The sequence below is a fragment of the Acyrthosiphon pisum genome, chromosome X (assembly GCF_005508785.2).
Source record: "Acyrthosiphon pisum isolate AL4f chromosome X, pea_aphid_22Mar2018_4r6ur, whole genome shotgun sequence".
Lineage (NCBI taxonomy): Eukaryota > Metazoa > Arthropoda > Insecta > Hemiptera > Aphididae > Acyrthosiphon > Acyrthosiphon pisum.
The window spans coordinates 28,115,559-28,135,229 of NC_042493.1; the positions used below are offsets into that span (position 1 = coordinate 28,115,559).

Below are 19,671 nucleotides of genomic sequence, written 5' to 3' on the forward strand. Positions count from 1 at the left end.
AGATCACGTTTAGCTCCGTTAGTTTAAAAATTAGAGCAAATCGACCTACTATGAAACTTGATGGTAAGAAAATTATCTGTGTTCGTATGTTGGTTTTTTATGATGGTTAAATTTTTTAGCAAATTATGTATATATAATATAGGGCAGTGGTCTTCAACCGGTAGGTCGTGATCCATTTTTGGGTCGTGTAAGCTTTAAAATTGGGTCGCGATACGTTTTATTTTTAAAATAAAAAATAAGTTTAATAGATGAAATAAATAAAAATGCAGTTTACATAATCTATATTCTATAATATAATGAATATCAAATCACAGTATATTCAGTTTATTCATTTATAATAGGTATCACTATACAATATAGGCATTAAGAAATTTTAGCTTTGTTTTTGTTTTTCTACAAAGCTTACATGGGTCACGAAAAATGTGGGCCTAAAAAACTAAAAAGTGGGTCACGAGTCCAAAGAGATTGAATACCACTGTTATAGGATATATTAAAAATGCTCTTAGTACACTTAAAAACTGACTAGTCGTAAAAAACCACAATAAGAATGCAGGTAATTTTCTTACCATCAAGTTTCATGGTAGGCTGATTCATTTTAATTCTTAAACTAACGGAGCTAAACGTGATCTAATGAGGAGCGTAAATTTTCTATGTTACGCACTTGTAAGACGGCGGCAATACCTATCTTCTTAAAGAATAATAATTATGAGTTATGAATCCAATATGAAGGAAACTATAAGAATAAAATATAATAATAGATATCCCTATGTCGCTATTAGTAGTGACCGAGACGCTAGTGACCGAGATGATTAATTTTCAATTAAATGGTACCTAAATTACCTAAGCTATATAACTAATTCGAGAAAAAAAGCTTGGAATTGGAAATCGGTTTTGAACTGTAATCAATCGTAGTAGGTAGGTATATCTACCAAATATAAAATAAAATAAATTATAGTTAAATTAAGTGTTTAAAAAATATCATTTTGTTATATTAGCAGTTGATATTATATGATACCACAATAAAACATTAATGTTATAGGTAGATTTACATTGTGGTTATATTGAAATGCCAATAACGCTTTGGCACTAAAATTATGTCTTATTAAACAACTAAGAAAAATATAAAATACACATTCTACATCTCAGTTATTTTGACTTCCTTGTTTCTATACGTAATTTACAACTCAGCCAAAAACAAAACCAATAATCAATACTATCCAATACAAAAAAGTCATTGTTGAATTTCTACAGTTTAATCGATTAAAATTATGTTTAAAATATTGACATACCTACTAAAATATAAACACCGTGTGTTTACGTTATTTGACGAAAAAATTGTAGAAAATTTAATTATTATTAATGAAATTCAACAAAACAATAATAATATAGTTCAGAGGGTGGTACGCTTGAAGATCGCAAGCCAAAGTGATCATGTGATAAAAAAATTATGTAGCATTATGCTACTCGAGATGTCTCGATATTTTCCACTTCAAAGACAATGTATGAATCATAAATATGTATTAATAATGGTTTCAGTGTTTAAGAAACAAAAAGATATAATAAAAAACTTAAATCATAAGTTAATAAAAACTTCGCAGCACAATATAGAAACAGTATAGTGAATAGACTATGGAGAAACATTTGTGGACAATCGATAAATAATATTGATACCTATGTAGGGGCGTCGTTTTATCGATGCAAGGTGTGCATTATAGCTTCCTCGTTATAATTTATAGAATTGTTGTTGAAATTAAAAACACTTGTCTAACACAGATAATAATATTTTTATGGTTTTAGATATTTAAATGGTAAGTAATAGTGATAATTTTTTTTTAAATATATCCTAAATATATTTACTTAACATTAAAAGTATCTTAAAACTATTTTAAATTATCTTCTAAATTTTCTATTGTGCCAAATAATCTTTAAATACAAATATTTTCTCAGAGTAAGTATAAAAAATAAGTTTTACTTATATTTGACTAAGAGACATCTGATATTTTTCTTAAAATGTGAATACCAAAATATAAGATTAATTTAGGATTTTTCTCATGAAAAAACCTAAGAAACTGTGTAAGTACCATTTATAATTACAAATTTCTAGTTATAGCTAAAATAAATCTAAGATTTTTCTTATAGTTGTCTTTGAATTTAGCCATATAAAACAAATACATTTTCTACTATAACCAGAGACACGACTTGTCTAGAAACGCAACATTGGAATAAATATTGTATACAATTTGTTGTTTAATATTTGATTCCCTATTTTTATATGTGTAATGTGTATGGTTTATTCATCTACGCATATCATACCATAAAGGGGTCTTTTCTCTAAGAAATTGAGAATATTGAAGTCAGATACTATTTTCTATTATTTACAGACCAATCGATATTCTTTAAAAGATTCAAGCACACGGTTAAATATCAAAACAAATGGTAGTCACTCGACGACATAAGTTCAAGGTACCAGGTCAAGAATAATTTCTGAAATATGTTTGCATTGGACCCAGAGTAATTTCATCCCTCTACCATCTTTCTAACCCTACCAATGCGAGCCCGATTGTTTGCATAAATGGACGGTACACATCCCCGTTGAGACCTATCAGTTCTTACAATATAATATTATTATTTATTTTTCCATATTTGATTTACGTATTACGTTTGTTTTATTATAGCAAACTATTAAACATAGTATTTTTGTTTTTCTGTGAATATTTTTATTGTGCACTGAAAAAAACTGCTTGAATCAAAACAACAGTTATAACAACACACAATACACATGTATAATGTATACATATAATATATACCATTGTATACACCTACAAAGTAGAATATAATTTATATTTTATTCGTTAGACTGCGAGAGGGTAAAGTCGAACTTCCTGCTTTGTGAAATCGTCTTGCATTCAATATTCATCAATTTGGATTTCAAAGTAGATAATCATGTTCGCCTGTAGACCAGTGGCGTATTTAGGAATTTCAGGATAGGGGCAACACATATTTGCCGCCCCCCTCAACAGTAAATGTATTTACTAATATACTGCATATAATATATATAATAAATGTATACTAATTTAAAATTGTAATGTTACATTCAACAAGGAAGGTATAATTAGACATTTAAACAACATTATTGTACCAGTTAAGAGTGAAAAAATATTATAAATAAAATAGTAAATCTTTCAAAATACCTACATGTGTGACGACAAACGAATAATTTGTTAAATAAAAATAAAAATTTGCCGCCCCTCTAAATCTTTAAAAATTTGCCGCTCTGGGCAATGGGACCCATAGCCCCTACCTAAATACGCCCCTGCTGTAGACTGTAGTGCATAAGATAAAATATAAATAAGTATTCGTAAGTTGCAACACGTGTCGACATGTCAAGTTACACGATGTATCAAATATAAGGAATCGTGTTGTATTTGTTCAGAAATGTCCACATGGAATGATAAGCACCTCATCAGACAAACAGAAAAAATCGTACTATACAATTTAAAGTTTAAAAAAAAATTTCCCATTTATTTGAATCAATCTTACATACTAACCATTTTAATAAAGTTGTTATGCTCGTCTGCGTTGTATTAAAACCACAGATTTAGTTGAAATTAGTTCATACAACATTCGCATAACCGTATGATAGGTACTGTATGTTAGGTATTAAAAGAAAAATCTGGATAATTTAAATAACTATTGAACTATCGCATTTTTCTAAAATCAACAAATGAAATCTTAATAAAATTACACAAATCTCTATCAGCATTATCAGAATATATTATCTGAAATCTTAAAAGACACCTAATAAAATATATTATATGGGTAGGTAGTAGGTACCTACATCATCAGTGAAATTCCATACTACGAAATACTGTGGGAAATAGAACATATTCTTATTATAATATATTATAGTATAATTCGATAAATATAAATTAGAATTACATATATTTGATTCTAATATGGCTATCAAAAATATTGCCTTAAACATAAAATGTTGTTATATGAAGTTCGTTATTATAACATAGGTACTATAAAAGTTGTACTGTATTTAAATAATATAAACCCTAAAATTCTGCCCCTATCGATAACATGAATAAACTACCTATGTATAAGTTTAAGAGTAGTTTAAAAAGTAGGTAGTAGTTAAGAGTTACGATGTTTTTCCTTGCTTGGATTTTTTGATATTTGTATAACCTTATAACTTATTATATATTTATACGTGGGTACATGTGGTAGGTACGTCCTCTGCTTTTGTGAGCACTGTGCGACACTATATATTATGTATGTATTATAATGTGTGTAAACTGTGTAGAAAACACAAATATGTATATTATTTACCTACACTACGAATATAAAATGTGCATGTGACGTGCCATTACGGATTTTTGTATGTAAAAAAATAATATAAAAAAACTAAAAACGTAATATACGTCATGTGATAGTTTTTTTTGTAACGCGCGGAATGTTGTAAACTATTTAAATATATTATACATAATATACGTATACATACATATTATACATAATATATACATAATATACATAATATATATGCTGTAATGTATGTAAGGTATGTGATGAGTGAATAAGTTGTAGGTATACAGCACATTTTCAAAATAATTTTATTAACATTTCTACAGTCGCATAATAATACAGTAACAAGCGCACAATATGTATAAAACCAAACTTATTAAAGTGTAACACAATAAAAATTATCATAAACGCATAAGACATTATATTTATATGTATGGTTTCTTTAAAAATAATTTAAATATCATCAAAAACATACCGAAATCATACATTATTATTTATTATATTATATATTCTACCAACGATAATTTTAATATCAGTGTAATATATATATATAAATATATAATATATTTAATAATTATATATAATAACAATAATATGACAACATAGAATAGTACTTTAATATAAGGTAATAATATGACTATTATTACTGTTGTGCGTTAAACCTATTGTATTAGCGCCCTATTATATTATTATACCGTCTAGTAAATAATTGTCACTGCAGTTAAATTATATGAAAATATGAAATACAAAATAAAATATAATATTTCCTCTCCCTCCGTTTGAAATTTAATATCCAAACAACCATACAAGGTACAACGAAAATAATATAATACACAACTAGACATTCGCGTATGTAGGAAGCCAGGGTAGGCAATTCCCATCCCCTCAGGTGGAACTTAGGTGGAACTTTTTTTTGTGTTTAAATATAATATAACGTAATTAAAATTGTTTTATATGTTTATTGTATTGTAGATTTGTAGTTGGAAATTTAAAAATGAAGTATATTATTTATTATTTTTATTGTAAGTGGGTACCTATACTATCTAGTATGAGAGTAAATCTATGAATACCTAGTACCATTGTATTATTATTACTGGAGTACAGAATAATTATAATACGTACAACTAACACTTATTTTTAAATCTTCAGATGCTGCAGATATGCTTGAGTACTAAAATATGCCTTAAAAAAATTTGTGCATTATAATGATTTACAAAGGTGGGCATAACTAGTTAGTTTATTTTCTTATCAACTTATGAACTTAACTAGTTTAATTTACAGTTGAAATAACTTAGCTTTTCTCAGTTGATTTAAAAAAATCCATCAAGTTAAAATCATTTTGAAATTTTTCGTTTATTTCTGTTCTTTTTCTTGATAATATAATTTTGTGTATATTAATATTATTAAGTTGTAAATTTTATATTATGTGAGTTGCAATTAAAAATGTTTTTAATAAAATTAATAATTTTAAATTACAAATTGACAATTGTTATGTTTTAATGTTATATAACTTATAATATTATATATATGAAGATCATGTACTCATCTTCACGTATTATGACGGTCAAAAAACAATAAAAAATATATTTGTTAAATTATTAATTTGAGATGAGTATAATTTAAATTAGTAAATAATAGTGAAGTACTAAAGTAAAGGTAAAAGCCCTATACACTGTACATTATGATCAAAGTTCAATAAAATTGTTTTTTATAATTTATAAATTAGAAATTAGAAAGACACATTCACTCTTTATGTGATTTACATACTAATTAAAAAAAAAAAAATTAACTTTTTAACTGAGTTAAGTTAATATTTTTGTCTATATTAACTTTTAACTTATCGAGGTAAATTTATAATTTGTTAACTGTTAACTTTTAACTTATCGATCTTGTGTCTTCTTAACTTAACTTGAGTTAATTATTTTCATTAACTTGCCCACCTTTGATGATTTATAATTAAATTTAAATTCAACATAATATCCAGTATATAGTTACCTAATCAGTGACGAGCTACACTCAAAACCTACTTTACAGCAGACCGACTTCCGCGGTTTTGTTCTTTCTACGATTTTTGACTGGATTTATTGTGAGCAACTATTGTCACCGACATCATTTCTCGTGGTTATGATACAGGATAATGTGTTAACAGATAATCACAATCGTTTATCATAAACAATAGTATTATATTTAGATTAATTTTCAGCAAAGATGCTGTTGAAGAAAATGCTTTTATTTGTACTGTCACATACGGTAATATAAGACAGAGATAAGAAAAAACACACGCATCAGCATCATTGTAAATTCAATACATTCATCGATCCGCTCAGAATCTAAAATACAGAATTTATATAATATTACAATAATTAATACGGAATAATTGGAATTGAAATGTAAACTGGGAGAAAAATTTATAAATAGTTTTGACAGGATAAATCGACACAAAGCTGAAATAAAGAACAATCATGTATAAAACAGGATAGGTTATATTATATGCGTTGTGAATTTGTGAATTATATCGGAAACCTGTGGCGTAACTATGGGGGACTTGGGGGTCAGATTCCCCCATTAGCTTTTTATTACCTTAGTAAAAAGTTTTAAGAGGGTGGGAGATTTTCCAATATTCACCTCCCATTTAACTATGTTGTTTTTTTTTTATCCACCCCACCCCCTTTCAGAAACCATGTCTACGCCACTGTCGGAAACGCGTAATTTTTAGGAAATTCTGCGATGTCCACAAGTGCACGTCATTCTTAATGAGTAAGTAAAAAAAGATCAATGTATTATACAGATAACAAAATATTACGTACTATAATACATTTTTTTCAACTGTATATATTATCCCAACAAAAAAACTCCGTCAACTCCGTGTAAATTTTTTGTTTGCATGGTTCGCGTACTCAATAAAGAATAAATTTATGGGTCGCCATTGCATCAAGTTTGGGAAACATTGGTCTAATGTGTAAAACGTATGTATAAGTAATTAATCCAAATTTGATAAAAATTGGTTACCCATTTATATTTATTTATTATATGAATTATTTCAACTAAAATAATCCAAATTTAGTTTACCTGGCTGGAAGATTCAGTCTAAAAATGTATTGTCAAGTACTAAGTAAATAATGCAGACGCCATTCAAATACATAAATTTGTTTCTGGCCAATTAAACTAAATTTCGATTAATTTTAGTTAAAATAATTCATATGATAAATAAATATAAATAACCAATTTTTATTAGATTTGGATTAATTACTAATATATAATAAATTTTACACATTAGACCATTTACTTAGATTCCACCTTATATCACACATTTTATAGCTTTAATCTTTAAGTTTTTTTCACGGAATTGACGGAGTGTTTTTGTTGGTATATCATTAGTTTTTTTTATAAATTGTCATATTTAATATACTGTATTAATACGTATGGAGTAATTGTTTATTAATATTTTGTTACCATGGCGCGTTTAATACGGCAGCCGGTGGCAAAAATAGTATAAAATAACCACTAAAATATCCTCTATTTTTTGCTAATAACTGAAATATTATTTAACCAATTCCATTGAAAATTATAAAAGCACGTAGTCTGTGATTTTCTCGATCAATTGATACATCGTTCCAACGATTTGTTCCGTTTATTAGACCTGTATCCTTTAATAAACAATACCAAAATATTAAAAAATATTAAGTGGAAATGTTTAGGTTTCTGTGTATATATTATACACGTTCGTGTGCTACTCTTTCTTTTTTACTTAGCTCGCGACATTATCGTATCGCTGGATTATTATCTACATATTCAAAACCAATTTATTTATGTATACCTAGCCTAAGAAAAATATAACTCCATCCAGTAATTTTATGTTTGAAATTCGAATTCATATTTAGGTTTCCTTTGGAGCTCTTTTTATCTTCACACATTTCTTACGAGATTAATACTTGAAACGTTATAAATGTTCATTAAATAACAATTTTCAATAGGAAAAATATGTTTTGACCGTAAATTGCACTTACTTTTAAACATTATTACATTTTATAAATCGAACAGGATAGAAGTTCAAAGTTGGTACCTACATTGTATCGACTGTATGTGTCGTTGTAATGAAAATTGTATGGGTTTGTAGCGGCATTAAGTTGACAGCCATTCCAAATCAATATTATATAATGTTATCATCATATTTTGCAACGATTCGAAGCAGAATATATTTTTTATATATTTTTTATTTTATATAACAAAGAGGATCTCTTCAATAGTTTCTGTTACAAAAACATAACACTCCCGAGCTCCGTAGACAACAATAATCTATGTATAAACGAATTAAATTTTCAATTGAAATCATATCCTATTTGATATACTCTTGGGGGGTTTGTTCAATCTATCTACAGACGGCTTCGGTGCCTATTATATTCATACATAGCCATATATAGGTACTGAGGTACATGTGTTTTATCGTTTTATGAGACATTTTTGTAAAACCAATAAAAGCAATTTGAGTTCTTCAAAGAATTTAAAATAGTACACAAACAACGTAAAAGGTAAACAGATATACAATGGTAAACGCTTTACGTTCCGAGTGAAAGTTTGGTGACAAACTTATAATCTATATCTGGGGTGTAATATTTTGAAAGTATCTAACAGCAATTTATTTTAAAATAACCACTGATATATCATAATTTTATATTATCTATAGGTAATAACTATACTATATTATAGAATTTAGGATGATGATGGCATTTGCCTTTTTCTAAAATAAATCATAAATAAATTATGATACCATAAGTGAACACCTATATATTATTTTTACTCACATTATAAACTGAATTATTGATGATATTATATTTAATTTAATTTTACTAACTTAAATACCTAAGTCTCAATATTATTTAAATCAATCAGAGTCCAGAAATGATGCATCATACATATTGTATGATAATACTGAACATTTTAATAAAGTATTTATGAATAAAAAGGATCGTCTGTTTGTATTAAAACTCCGGGTTTTGTTGAAATTAGTTCATTAATTGACAGTCACATAACTGCCTGGTAGGTATTAAAAGACAAATCCGGATAAAGCCAACTATTGAACTAACAATCACACTTTTCTAATATTTTTATATAATATTATGATAAAAATAGTTGTCATTTAATAACCGTTTTATTCCTTCATTCAAATTTTTTTTCACCTTTACAATTTTTGTTTATAAAATCCAAAAGTATAAAATAAAATACAAGTCACTAGTCACTACTTTTGGAAGTTTTAAAATAAAATTATGTTACACTTTACCGCATCAGACATGAAATTAAACATCAAATAAAAATTGTTATAATATATTACCTATACAGTCGAATCCGCTTAATTGGGACACATCGGACGGTGACCCATTTGTCCCCATTATCCCGACTGTCCCGATTAACCGAAGAATTTTACATATAATACATTCATTCGGAACTGTCATTAATGTCTCCATTAAGCAGGTATCCCCTTTAAGTGGCGTCCCCTTTAAGCGGATTCTACTGTATATGATGTATCCACTTAGTAAAATTGCCAAAATTATATTTTTATTCCACTATAGTAACTATAGTTACCATACCATATTCAGTATATTTTTTACAATTTTTATTTCATGCTTATTTATCACAATGCTAATAAAAATAATTTAATACACTATATGTGCTAGTTTTACCCATACAAATAGTTTTTTGTAATAGGTTTAATTAAAATAACTGTACAATATATTAATTTAAAAATATTATATAATTTATCACACATTTGGATAAAATTAGTTTTGTCCATTTAACGAAAACATCAGAAAAATATTCATAATGTGTACCTATTCACTATAAAAGCATAGACATTTTTATCAAGTTCTTTTTTAAACATTTAATATGTATCATATATCATCATAGTAATTTATAATTTATTATCCATCTATTTAAGTTAAAAAAAGTATTTTTTTAAAATTTTATTTGGGAGAGGTATACTGTATTTCTACAAGGTTTTAATCAGATTTTCAAAAATTATATTTTTAAAATACAAAAACGATAAATTCTAATTTTTAAATAACGGTAGTACAATATAATAACGGTAAAGTACATATAAAACTGTACATATCTACAAAGAGCCAGTGAATAATACAGGTGACTTTGTCTTTGACCTATGTGCATCCTACTTTGACAAGTCATCCGGGGCATAATCCTCCGGAAATGTGTGGCAATATATAACTAGGTGTGTGCGTCATCATTGGTCGGGAGATTCCGTTTATCAAGACTCGTTTCTCCACTGCACATCTGAACACCACTACTGCAAATACAGGGTGATTTGCCAATTATGTTCAGTCACTTTTATTCTTTAATAATGTTTAAATCATATAATAATGTTCATTTTTAATTGTAGACATTTGGAAAAGACTGAACGACTATATTTTCAAAGATGTTCATTGATTTTTTACAATTTTTAATGAGTGTCCTGACTACTGATGGGGTACAAACTTTTTTTTTTTTAGAGAACCACCTTTTTCTACTTTGGGTTATTTAGCAGATGGTTTTTACTTTTTTGATACATCTAAATGGAAATTAGAACAACATTCATTTTAAAGTTATTAATCCTTATAGATATACCTATAATTAGCATATTATTATGAATCATACACATTTATTAATTATTTGCCAATTGTTTAATATGGCTACCACAAAAATAAAAATATTATATTATTTTAATATTATAAATAAAGTAGTATAATATTATTTGATATTTACTTGTAAGTAGTAGGTAGTACCTACCTAAATTTTATTATATTATTATTATTATTTGTTATTATAAAGTATAATAGAAATAACTTATCAAACGTGAAGTATCACATACTCTATGGGTGTACGCTTGCACATATATTTTTTAAGATACTCGTCAATAGATAGCGCTCTATTAAACATATTAAGAACTCGAAGAAAACAATAATTGCATACGGTACTTTCGAAGGTAGATTTTAAAAACACAAATCCGCACAATTGATATTACCAAGTAGGTATATAGTATATTTGATGATATTATTGTGAATAAAATAATCTATATATAACATATATTTACGAGGAGCGTTTTTTTAAATTTTCAATCCTTAGCTATAAAAGTTGAACATTTTAATACATTTTTAACTATGTATAAAATAATTAGTAAATTTAAAATTTGATAAATGTTAGAATTTGAACTTTTAATGATTATAAAAAAAAATTGTTTTTAATATTTTCAAACTGCTATTGTAACAATATATCAGGAGACTTGTATTAAATTTTCACGCTTTTTGACCCAACAAATAAAATGAAAACTGACTATGTCCGTAATCAGCTCAAAATAAGTCAAAATATTGTAAACATTTTATGTTTACCTATAGAAAATGAAAATATAAACATTCAGTGAAATTTTCATGTAGGTATCTGCAGTTATTCGTTTTTGAATAACAACAAAATAACAAAATCGCTACATTAGAAATCGATAAAATAAAATAAAATATAAAATCTTGTAAAATCGCTCCCCTCAGAATCTAAAAATTGAAAATATCAAATAACTCAAAATGAGTCAAGATATTAAAAAAAAATTTTTTTGTACTGAAAATAATAAAATAAACATTTGGTGAAAATTCCAAGTACCTATGATTAATAGTTTTTAATTACAACAAAATAAGAAAATCGTTTTATAAGAATTTGTTCAATTACGGGTAGGTAAATATCCAATGCCTAACTTCAAACGCTCATAAAAAATAATTTATTTTACTTGTTAAATATAGAAAAACGTATTAAGGAGATTCGATACCGTGATTTTCTGTTTTTGTCTAACACGCACGCGATATAGGATTTTAGACTGGGTCTTTGCCAAACATACCAATTTATTGATCTAATGAATCGAAAAAAGAATTCTAAAAACAGATTTGAATTTGCCATCAAGTCTACCTGAAATCGATTTTCCCATATTTATGATCTTTTGATTTTAACTTCTCCAAAAATTAAAATACGTCAATTTTTAAATACTTTTTTTTTGATGTGACATTTATAGGAATATGGGGAATAATATCAAACATGTGTGAAAGTCGATTTCAAGTGGACTTGACGACAAATTCAAATCTGTTTTCAGAATTCTTATCACTTCAATAGATCAATTGGAATGTTTGCAAAAAACACGTCTAAAATACTATATCGCGCATGTATAACTTATAAGTAAAACAGACAATCGCGATATCGAATCCCCTTAAAAATCTAATATTAATAAATTTATACGCAAAATCGGTTTTTGACAAAATGGATTTTGGTTTTTTTGTGTATCTCTAAAACAAATGACCGTAGATACATGAAATATTTACTTGATGTTTATATTAGCATTTTCTATACAGAATAAAATTTACATAATATTTTGACTTGTTTTGAACTGTTTACGGACATATTTAGTAATTAGTTCCCAGTTATTTTGAGTTAAAAGTTAAAACTTATAAATTCATAAAAAATGTTCTTTTTAAATCTAAGATTTGAAAATATAATTCGAAATTCCATATAAGTTTATCTACTTTTATCAACAAAAAAAATGTCAACCAAAAAGTAAAATTAAATTCTTATGAGCGTATGCGCAGTTCAAATTTGTACAACATTGGATATTCAGTAGATTTCTAAGGTAGCGATTTTCTTATTTTGTTGTAATTCAAGAACGAACAACTTTGGAGTGTAAATACTAGATAGGTACTTGAATTAATGTAAGTACACATTTATGTTTATTTTATCGATTCCTATACTTGATAAAATTTTCAAAATAGTTCAACTTAGAGAGCCTAGATAATATATAAAGGCTCTTTAGTTTAACTCATTTTGAACTGTTTATGGAAAGTTTTCATTTTTTTCAATTTTTTTTCTATAAATGTCTATCAACTTTTTAGCCAAGGATGGAAAATTTAAAACAAGGTTGACCGTAAGTAGGTTGTTATGTAACCAAACGATCTAAAAAATATACTTAAACAGTTGTTGTTTATAGTTATTTTAACTTAAAATTTGGACGAAATTACATATTAAATAACCAAGAATAACGATTTTAGTTATTTTGTTGTAATTTTATTATATTAATTCAACTTACCAGCAGGCTATCGTATTGTAATAATAAGTAATAATAATATAAATATAATATAAAATATCCACACTGACAAACCGTCTCCGCTCAGAATCGTTTTTCGTATACCTACAATAATATTATAATATCATCATTTATACAGTGACCCACTTGTAACCTGCTATACAGCAGAGCTACATTCACTTACCCACTCACATTTTTTTTTTCACAATATCTTTTTATCTACATACCTAAAATGTAACGAGTTGCACCCGCATGTGTCTCTTTGTCTTACAAATGTATAACATATAGAAAAAACTATTTTGCGCGCGAAAGAACCGAGAAGGCTACAACCATAACTTTACTAAGAAACGAAATAAAAAACCACATAAAAAAGAGAATTTTGGCGTGCAATATATTATATTTTTTATTTTTTCGTTATCGGAACTTAAAAAAAAGTTACTAAAGTTTAAAAAACACAAAAAATAATGGATTTTGAAACAATAACAACTTTTTTTGTATAAATGATACCAACAAAATAAGAACAATATTGCACAGCCAAAGTTCTCCTCTTTATAATATGTGATGAAAATTTAGTTTCTTAGTTATGACTGTAGACTTCTCGGTTCTTTCTCGTGCCAGAACGTTTTTGCTATATACCTTACGCGCGTATAAGACGGAGACAACATAATATGCGAGTGCGACTGCGACAGCGACAGGAATGAATAGGAATTAATCTCGTACTTTTTTTCGGTCCGTGGTCCGTTGCGTTGTTCAATCGGAGTTGACGGTACCAGGTTGGAACGATGAATGTATTGATTTTAAAATGATGTGTGTTTTTTTTTATTTTTTTATTTTTATTTTTTTTTTGTGTCTGTCATCACCTTTTAGGACAGTAAAACTTAAAAGTATTTGGATTTTCTTCAAGAGTACCTTTTCTGATAAGAAAGTGAATCTAGTTGGTACTTTGGGGGGTCAAAAGTAAAATTTTTCCAATATTTTTCAAAAGCGCCGTGAAAAACAAAAGAAAAATTAAGGAAAAACGGGAATTTTTACGCAAAATCTGTTTTCGAGAAAATTGATTTTAGTCTTTTATGTAACCTTAAAACGAATGACTGTAGATACATGCAATTTTCACTGGTTGTTTAAATTTCGATTTTCTATACATGATAAAATTTTCAAAATGTTTTGATTGGTTTTGAGCTGTTTACGGACAATTTCAGTTTCCAATTTAATTAGTTTTTTTTTCTATGAATGTCAATAAAACTTTATTTGTTGAGTAAAAATACTTGAAAATTTAATACAAGGCTCCTACTATATTGTTACAATGACATTTGAAAAATATTAAAAATCCTTAGTCACAGTTTTTTTTTATTAGCATTTAAAGTTCAAAAATTGACAAAATATGTAAAAATCACGAAAATTAGCAAATTATTTTGAGTCAATAATTCGTAAAAATTTTTCTTTTTAGAATTAAGATTTTAAAATATAATACAAGTTCCTTATAGGATAATCTACCTTTATCTAAAAAAAATACCAATAAGAAACTCAAATTAAATTTTGATGAGCGTTTGAAATTCATATTTTTACAACATTTGATATTCACTCGATTTCTTACATAACTATTTTCTTATTTTCTTGTAATTAAAAAACGAATGACTGTAGATACTTGAAAATTTAACTGAATTTTTAAAACAGCATTTTCTATATACGATAAAATTTTGAAAATAATTTGACTCTGTTTGAGCTGTTTACGGACATTGTCAGTTTTAAATTTTTTTAGATTTTTTTTCTATAAATATCAATAAAGTTTTATCTGTTGAACAAAAAGTGTAAAAAATTAATACAATGCTCCTGATATATTGTTACAACAGCAGTTGAAAAATATTAAAAATACATGGGCACAATTTATTTTTATAGTCATTTTAATTTCAAATTTGGACGAAATTGCATATTATAAAACCTAGAATAACTATTTTAATTATTTTGTTATGATTGTATAATTATTATTCGTGGGTACTTGAAACTTCTAAAGTATAATATTATATATCTATGATAGTATCACACTATCACGGTTTGTTGTTGATGTATAACGCGTTATGAATACCTAATGGATATTGTGATATGATTAATTTGGAATTTATTACAGGTACTTATTATAGGTCAATTTTTTTTTAATACCATAGATAAGTAAATATATATGTCTAATACCTAGACTGATATACCATCTCCAGTCAGAATCGTTTTTCTTATACCGTGATATTATATCATTAAATTCAAATTTAATACTATCCATTATACAGTGACCCACTTGTAACTTACGGTACAGCAGAGCGACATCCACTTACCCACCTTTTTAATATCTGTACATTTAAATCAAAATTACGTAAGTTTTTAAATTTTAAAATCAATAATAATTAATTGTATTGACTTTAATAGTTTTATGAGCGTGTTTTAAGTGTTTAGATCATTAACGTACATTATAATATTGAAGGGCATTTTAATAGGATTTGTATGCCATCACATCCGGGATCTAGTTATCATGCAACTATTTAAATTGAATATATATCATTATTTAAATATTGATAATCTAATGTCCTAAGTAAATTAATATTATAATAAACATTAAACCTTGCATTTTTATATTGTTTTTAAGTAAAAACTTGTATTTTGTATTATCGTATACACTGAATTTGCATTTTACCACGCTTTTTTCTAGCTAGTAAAGAGTTCAATATGTTAAAAATCAAAGAAGTTATTTAGTGCAAAAAAGTTCTATCTATCTTCAAAATAACACTCTTGCGAAACATAGATAGAACTGTACTTAATTTATTTAATGTTAGAACAAAAGGGTTCTAATTTTGCACTTGGAACGCAGTTTATAAATTGTTGCTCCTCTACTTAATAAATCCCAATTCGAGCACTGAAGTTGAAAACTATTTTATTGGGAACAAAAAGTTCTAGGTGTGATTTTTACTACCACACGTACAATAATTTCTACAATAATAATATTATTGTGAATTCATAATGCGTCGCAGTGGTCGGGCACTGTTGTAAAAGTTTAATAATATTATAAAAAGACGTATCAGTATTTACTATAATAACATATTCTTTGGGATATTCCATTGTTCGACGTTTGCTCTCGTTTTGTTATCATATTAAGTTTATATATTAAATAATTATAATATTGTAAATAATGTTTATAACAATAATATCATTTTGATAATATTACGACGCATTAATTTGACGGTGTTCTTAAATAAAATAAATTAAGTAAGTTCGGGATCAGTATTATACATTATTTTGTATGCTAGGTTGGTATTACTATGTAGAAGAAGTTCTATGTGGTACAAATGTACAATACTTTTATTTATATTGTTTGCAAAAAGGTTCTATCTCATATTTGATTATTCATTTTTGGGCTAAAAGGTCCTCCCTCTAGAACTTTTTGGTTCCAAGTTTGGTTTTATCAATATTATTTGATAACCAAATTCTTTTTCAATTAATTAATGAGATAATTAAAATTCTGATTTAATTTAAAAATGTTTGATAATTTATACGTCCAAATCAAATAGTTATAAGCTGAAAAATATTTAAATACATTTAAATACATATTGGCTTTTCTGAACAATTTAAAATTTACACATAGAACCTTTTGGATCCAAACCCACGCATTGTAGGTTGTAGGGATAGTCCCAAAGAAACCGAAACCTAAATTTTAGTAGTTCTGGGAACCGAATAGAAACTGAAACCGAAATTTTAGTTTTTCCGAGAACCAAACTGGAACTTAAACCGAAATTTCACTTTTACTGGGAACCAAACAGGAACGGAACCGTAAAAATTATCAAGGTTCCATTTCCCGGTCTATACGCCTATTATAGAGTATATCTATAACTATAACCTATCGTCGTCTCAGAATGAAAAGGTTCTAAATCAATTTTTTTGAAAAATGTTTTTTTTGCATATTATTATTTAATATTTTTTGTTGTATAATTCAATCCTGAAATCGTATCGATCCGTTGATTATTCAATGGGATACAGAGAATGAAAAGGTTCTAATTCATACTTGAATGATAGGTACCTATGGACTAACTTAAAAACGTTCTCCTGAACAATTACAAAAATTACGTTAGAACCTTTTCATTCTGAGACGATGCTATACTGTTGATTATAAAATACTTATAGTATTTATAAATTATAATCAATGCCTATACTAATATTATAAAGAAGAAAAATAGTTTGTTTGTTTGCTTGTTTGTGGTTCTAAATCTCTGGAACTACTTAACTTAAGTTTAACTTTAACACTTAAACTTGTGCATGAACTTAAAATAAAATAATACAATTTAACGGAAAAAAATGATACAATAATAATGTCAACAATTTTACATAATATATTTTTTAATGTTAAATAAATTATATTAGAATATTTATCTTGTTCTATTTAAGACTTCCCTGCTTCAGGGAGTAGATTTTAGTTTTTGTTCCGACGCTTTGTAGTAGGTAGGCGTAATCATTCAGACGACAGGCTCAATCAAATGTCGATTATAAAATAACTGAAAATAATATACAAGATGACGGCAAGATGACGTGTGGGGCAAGTTGACTAATTGGGTTTTGAAAATGTTTTACGCCATCTAGTGGCGATTTTCAAAGACATTTAGATTCATACCTATGCATATTGCATGCATATAAATTATATCGAAAAAAATGATTAATTGATAATACATGAGCTCGTGTTATCATTCGTTTGTTTATTGCAGTAAAATAAAAATTTGAAGACCGTTTCCGTAAGGCTTCACCAATAAACTTAGTAAGTACAGCTATTTATTTTTGCATGTATGGATAGTGGTAGTTGTTAGCAATTATATTACACTGGTGTTATTTGCAATTTAATTTTACTATATGTGTAAATAACAATCATCACCAATGTAGCCGCTGGGGCAAGTTGACTGGGGTAAGTTGACGAGTTCGTCAACTTGCCCCTACCTTGAATGGAAAAAGCATTAGATCTTTGTATCAATAAGAAAATGGCCTGTATAAGTATTGCGAAACAGATGAATATACCAGAGCCAACGTTACGCCGATACATTAAAAAAAAAATACAGCAAAAAGTAAATATCAATATAATGAATATTAATTATAATAAGTACCTACCTACACAACTATTTAAATTATTTGTCAGTTGTTATTCAATTTCATAATGAAAAAAATTAAAATTAAAATAGAAAATAAACAGAAATAATTGTATTTCATTGTAATACTTTCTACCATTTAAAATAATAATATTTTTATTGAAATGTTGCATGGTTTTGAACATTGGTAATACAATTGTTTGTCTGATCGGTCCAAAATTAATTTTTTTAATTTGTGCAATATTAATTACTTTTTATTATTATAATATAGGATTTACTTGTTAATGGAGGTAGATTCAAACAATTATTTAATAATGAACAATTAGAGCAGTTGAAGACTTACGTTACTGATATTGAACGTCGGGCATTTGGTTTAACTAAAGGACAGTTTCAAAAAATTGTGTATGATTTTGCAGAAATGGAAGGCATTCAAAATTCATTTAATAATGATACAAAAATGGCAGGAGAAGGTTTGTTATCCAAGTTCATGAGCACCAATAATTTAAGTTTGAGAACTCCAGAAGCCACTTCAGTTGGGCGACTTATGTGCTTTAACAAAACCAATGTCGATCACTTTTTTAGTGTATTGAAAGAAATTTACTTACAAAATAATTATCAGGCACATCAGATATACAATTTTGATGAGTCCGGATTTTCTACAGTCCCAACAAAGCAACCCAAAGTCATCTCTCCTACCGGTACAAAGCGAGTGGCTAAAGTAGTGACAGCAGAAAGAGGTAAAAATGTAACAATTGTTTGTGGAGTAAGTGCTATTGGTACTTATGTACCACCATTTTTCATTTTTCCTCGAAAAAGATTAAGACCAGAATTTTTGATTGGAGCACCCACTGGTAGTAATGCCATTGCTCATGAAAGTGGTTGGATGACAACTGACAATTTTCTACATTATTTGAACCATTTTGTAAAATATGTAAAACCCAGTGAAAATAATAAAATACTTTTGATTTTAGACAATCATGCCTCACACTGTTCATTGGAAGCCATACAGTGTGTAACGGATTTTCTTTACAGATATTAATATATTGAAGTATTTTGTCTTAGATTTTCAAAGTCAAATTTAATGATATCAAGTTTTGCCCTCCATTCCTACTCGATATTTTACAGTGTTCCTGACAGGCACCCTTGCTAGAAAACATC

The 19,671-nt window shown here is 27.1% G+C and overlaps 1 protein-coding gene across 1 annotated transcript in view; it reads left to right on the top strand.

The window, feature by feature from the left end:
• Window positions 1-19,552, top strand: part of LOC115033091 — a 54,006-nt gene extending 34,454 nt beyond the window's left edge. The window contains exons 2-3 of the mRNA XM_029485081.1: window positions 18,785-19,391; window positions 19,485-19,552. Of these exons, the coding sequence (XP_029340941.1) occupies window positions 18,785-19,391; window positions 19,485-19,552 (675 nt within the window). The remainder of the gene's footprint in view (window positions 1-18,784; window positions 19,392-19,484) is intronic.
• Window positions 19,553-19,671: the final 119 nt, after the last annotated feature.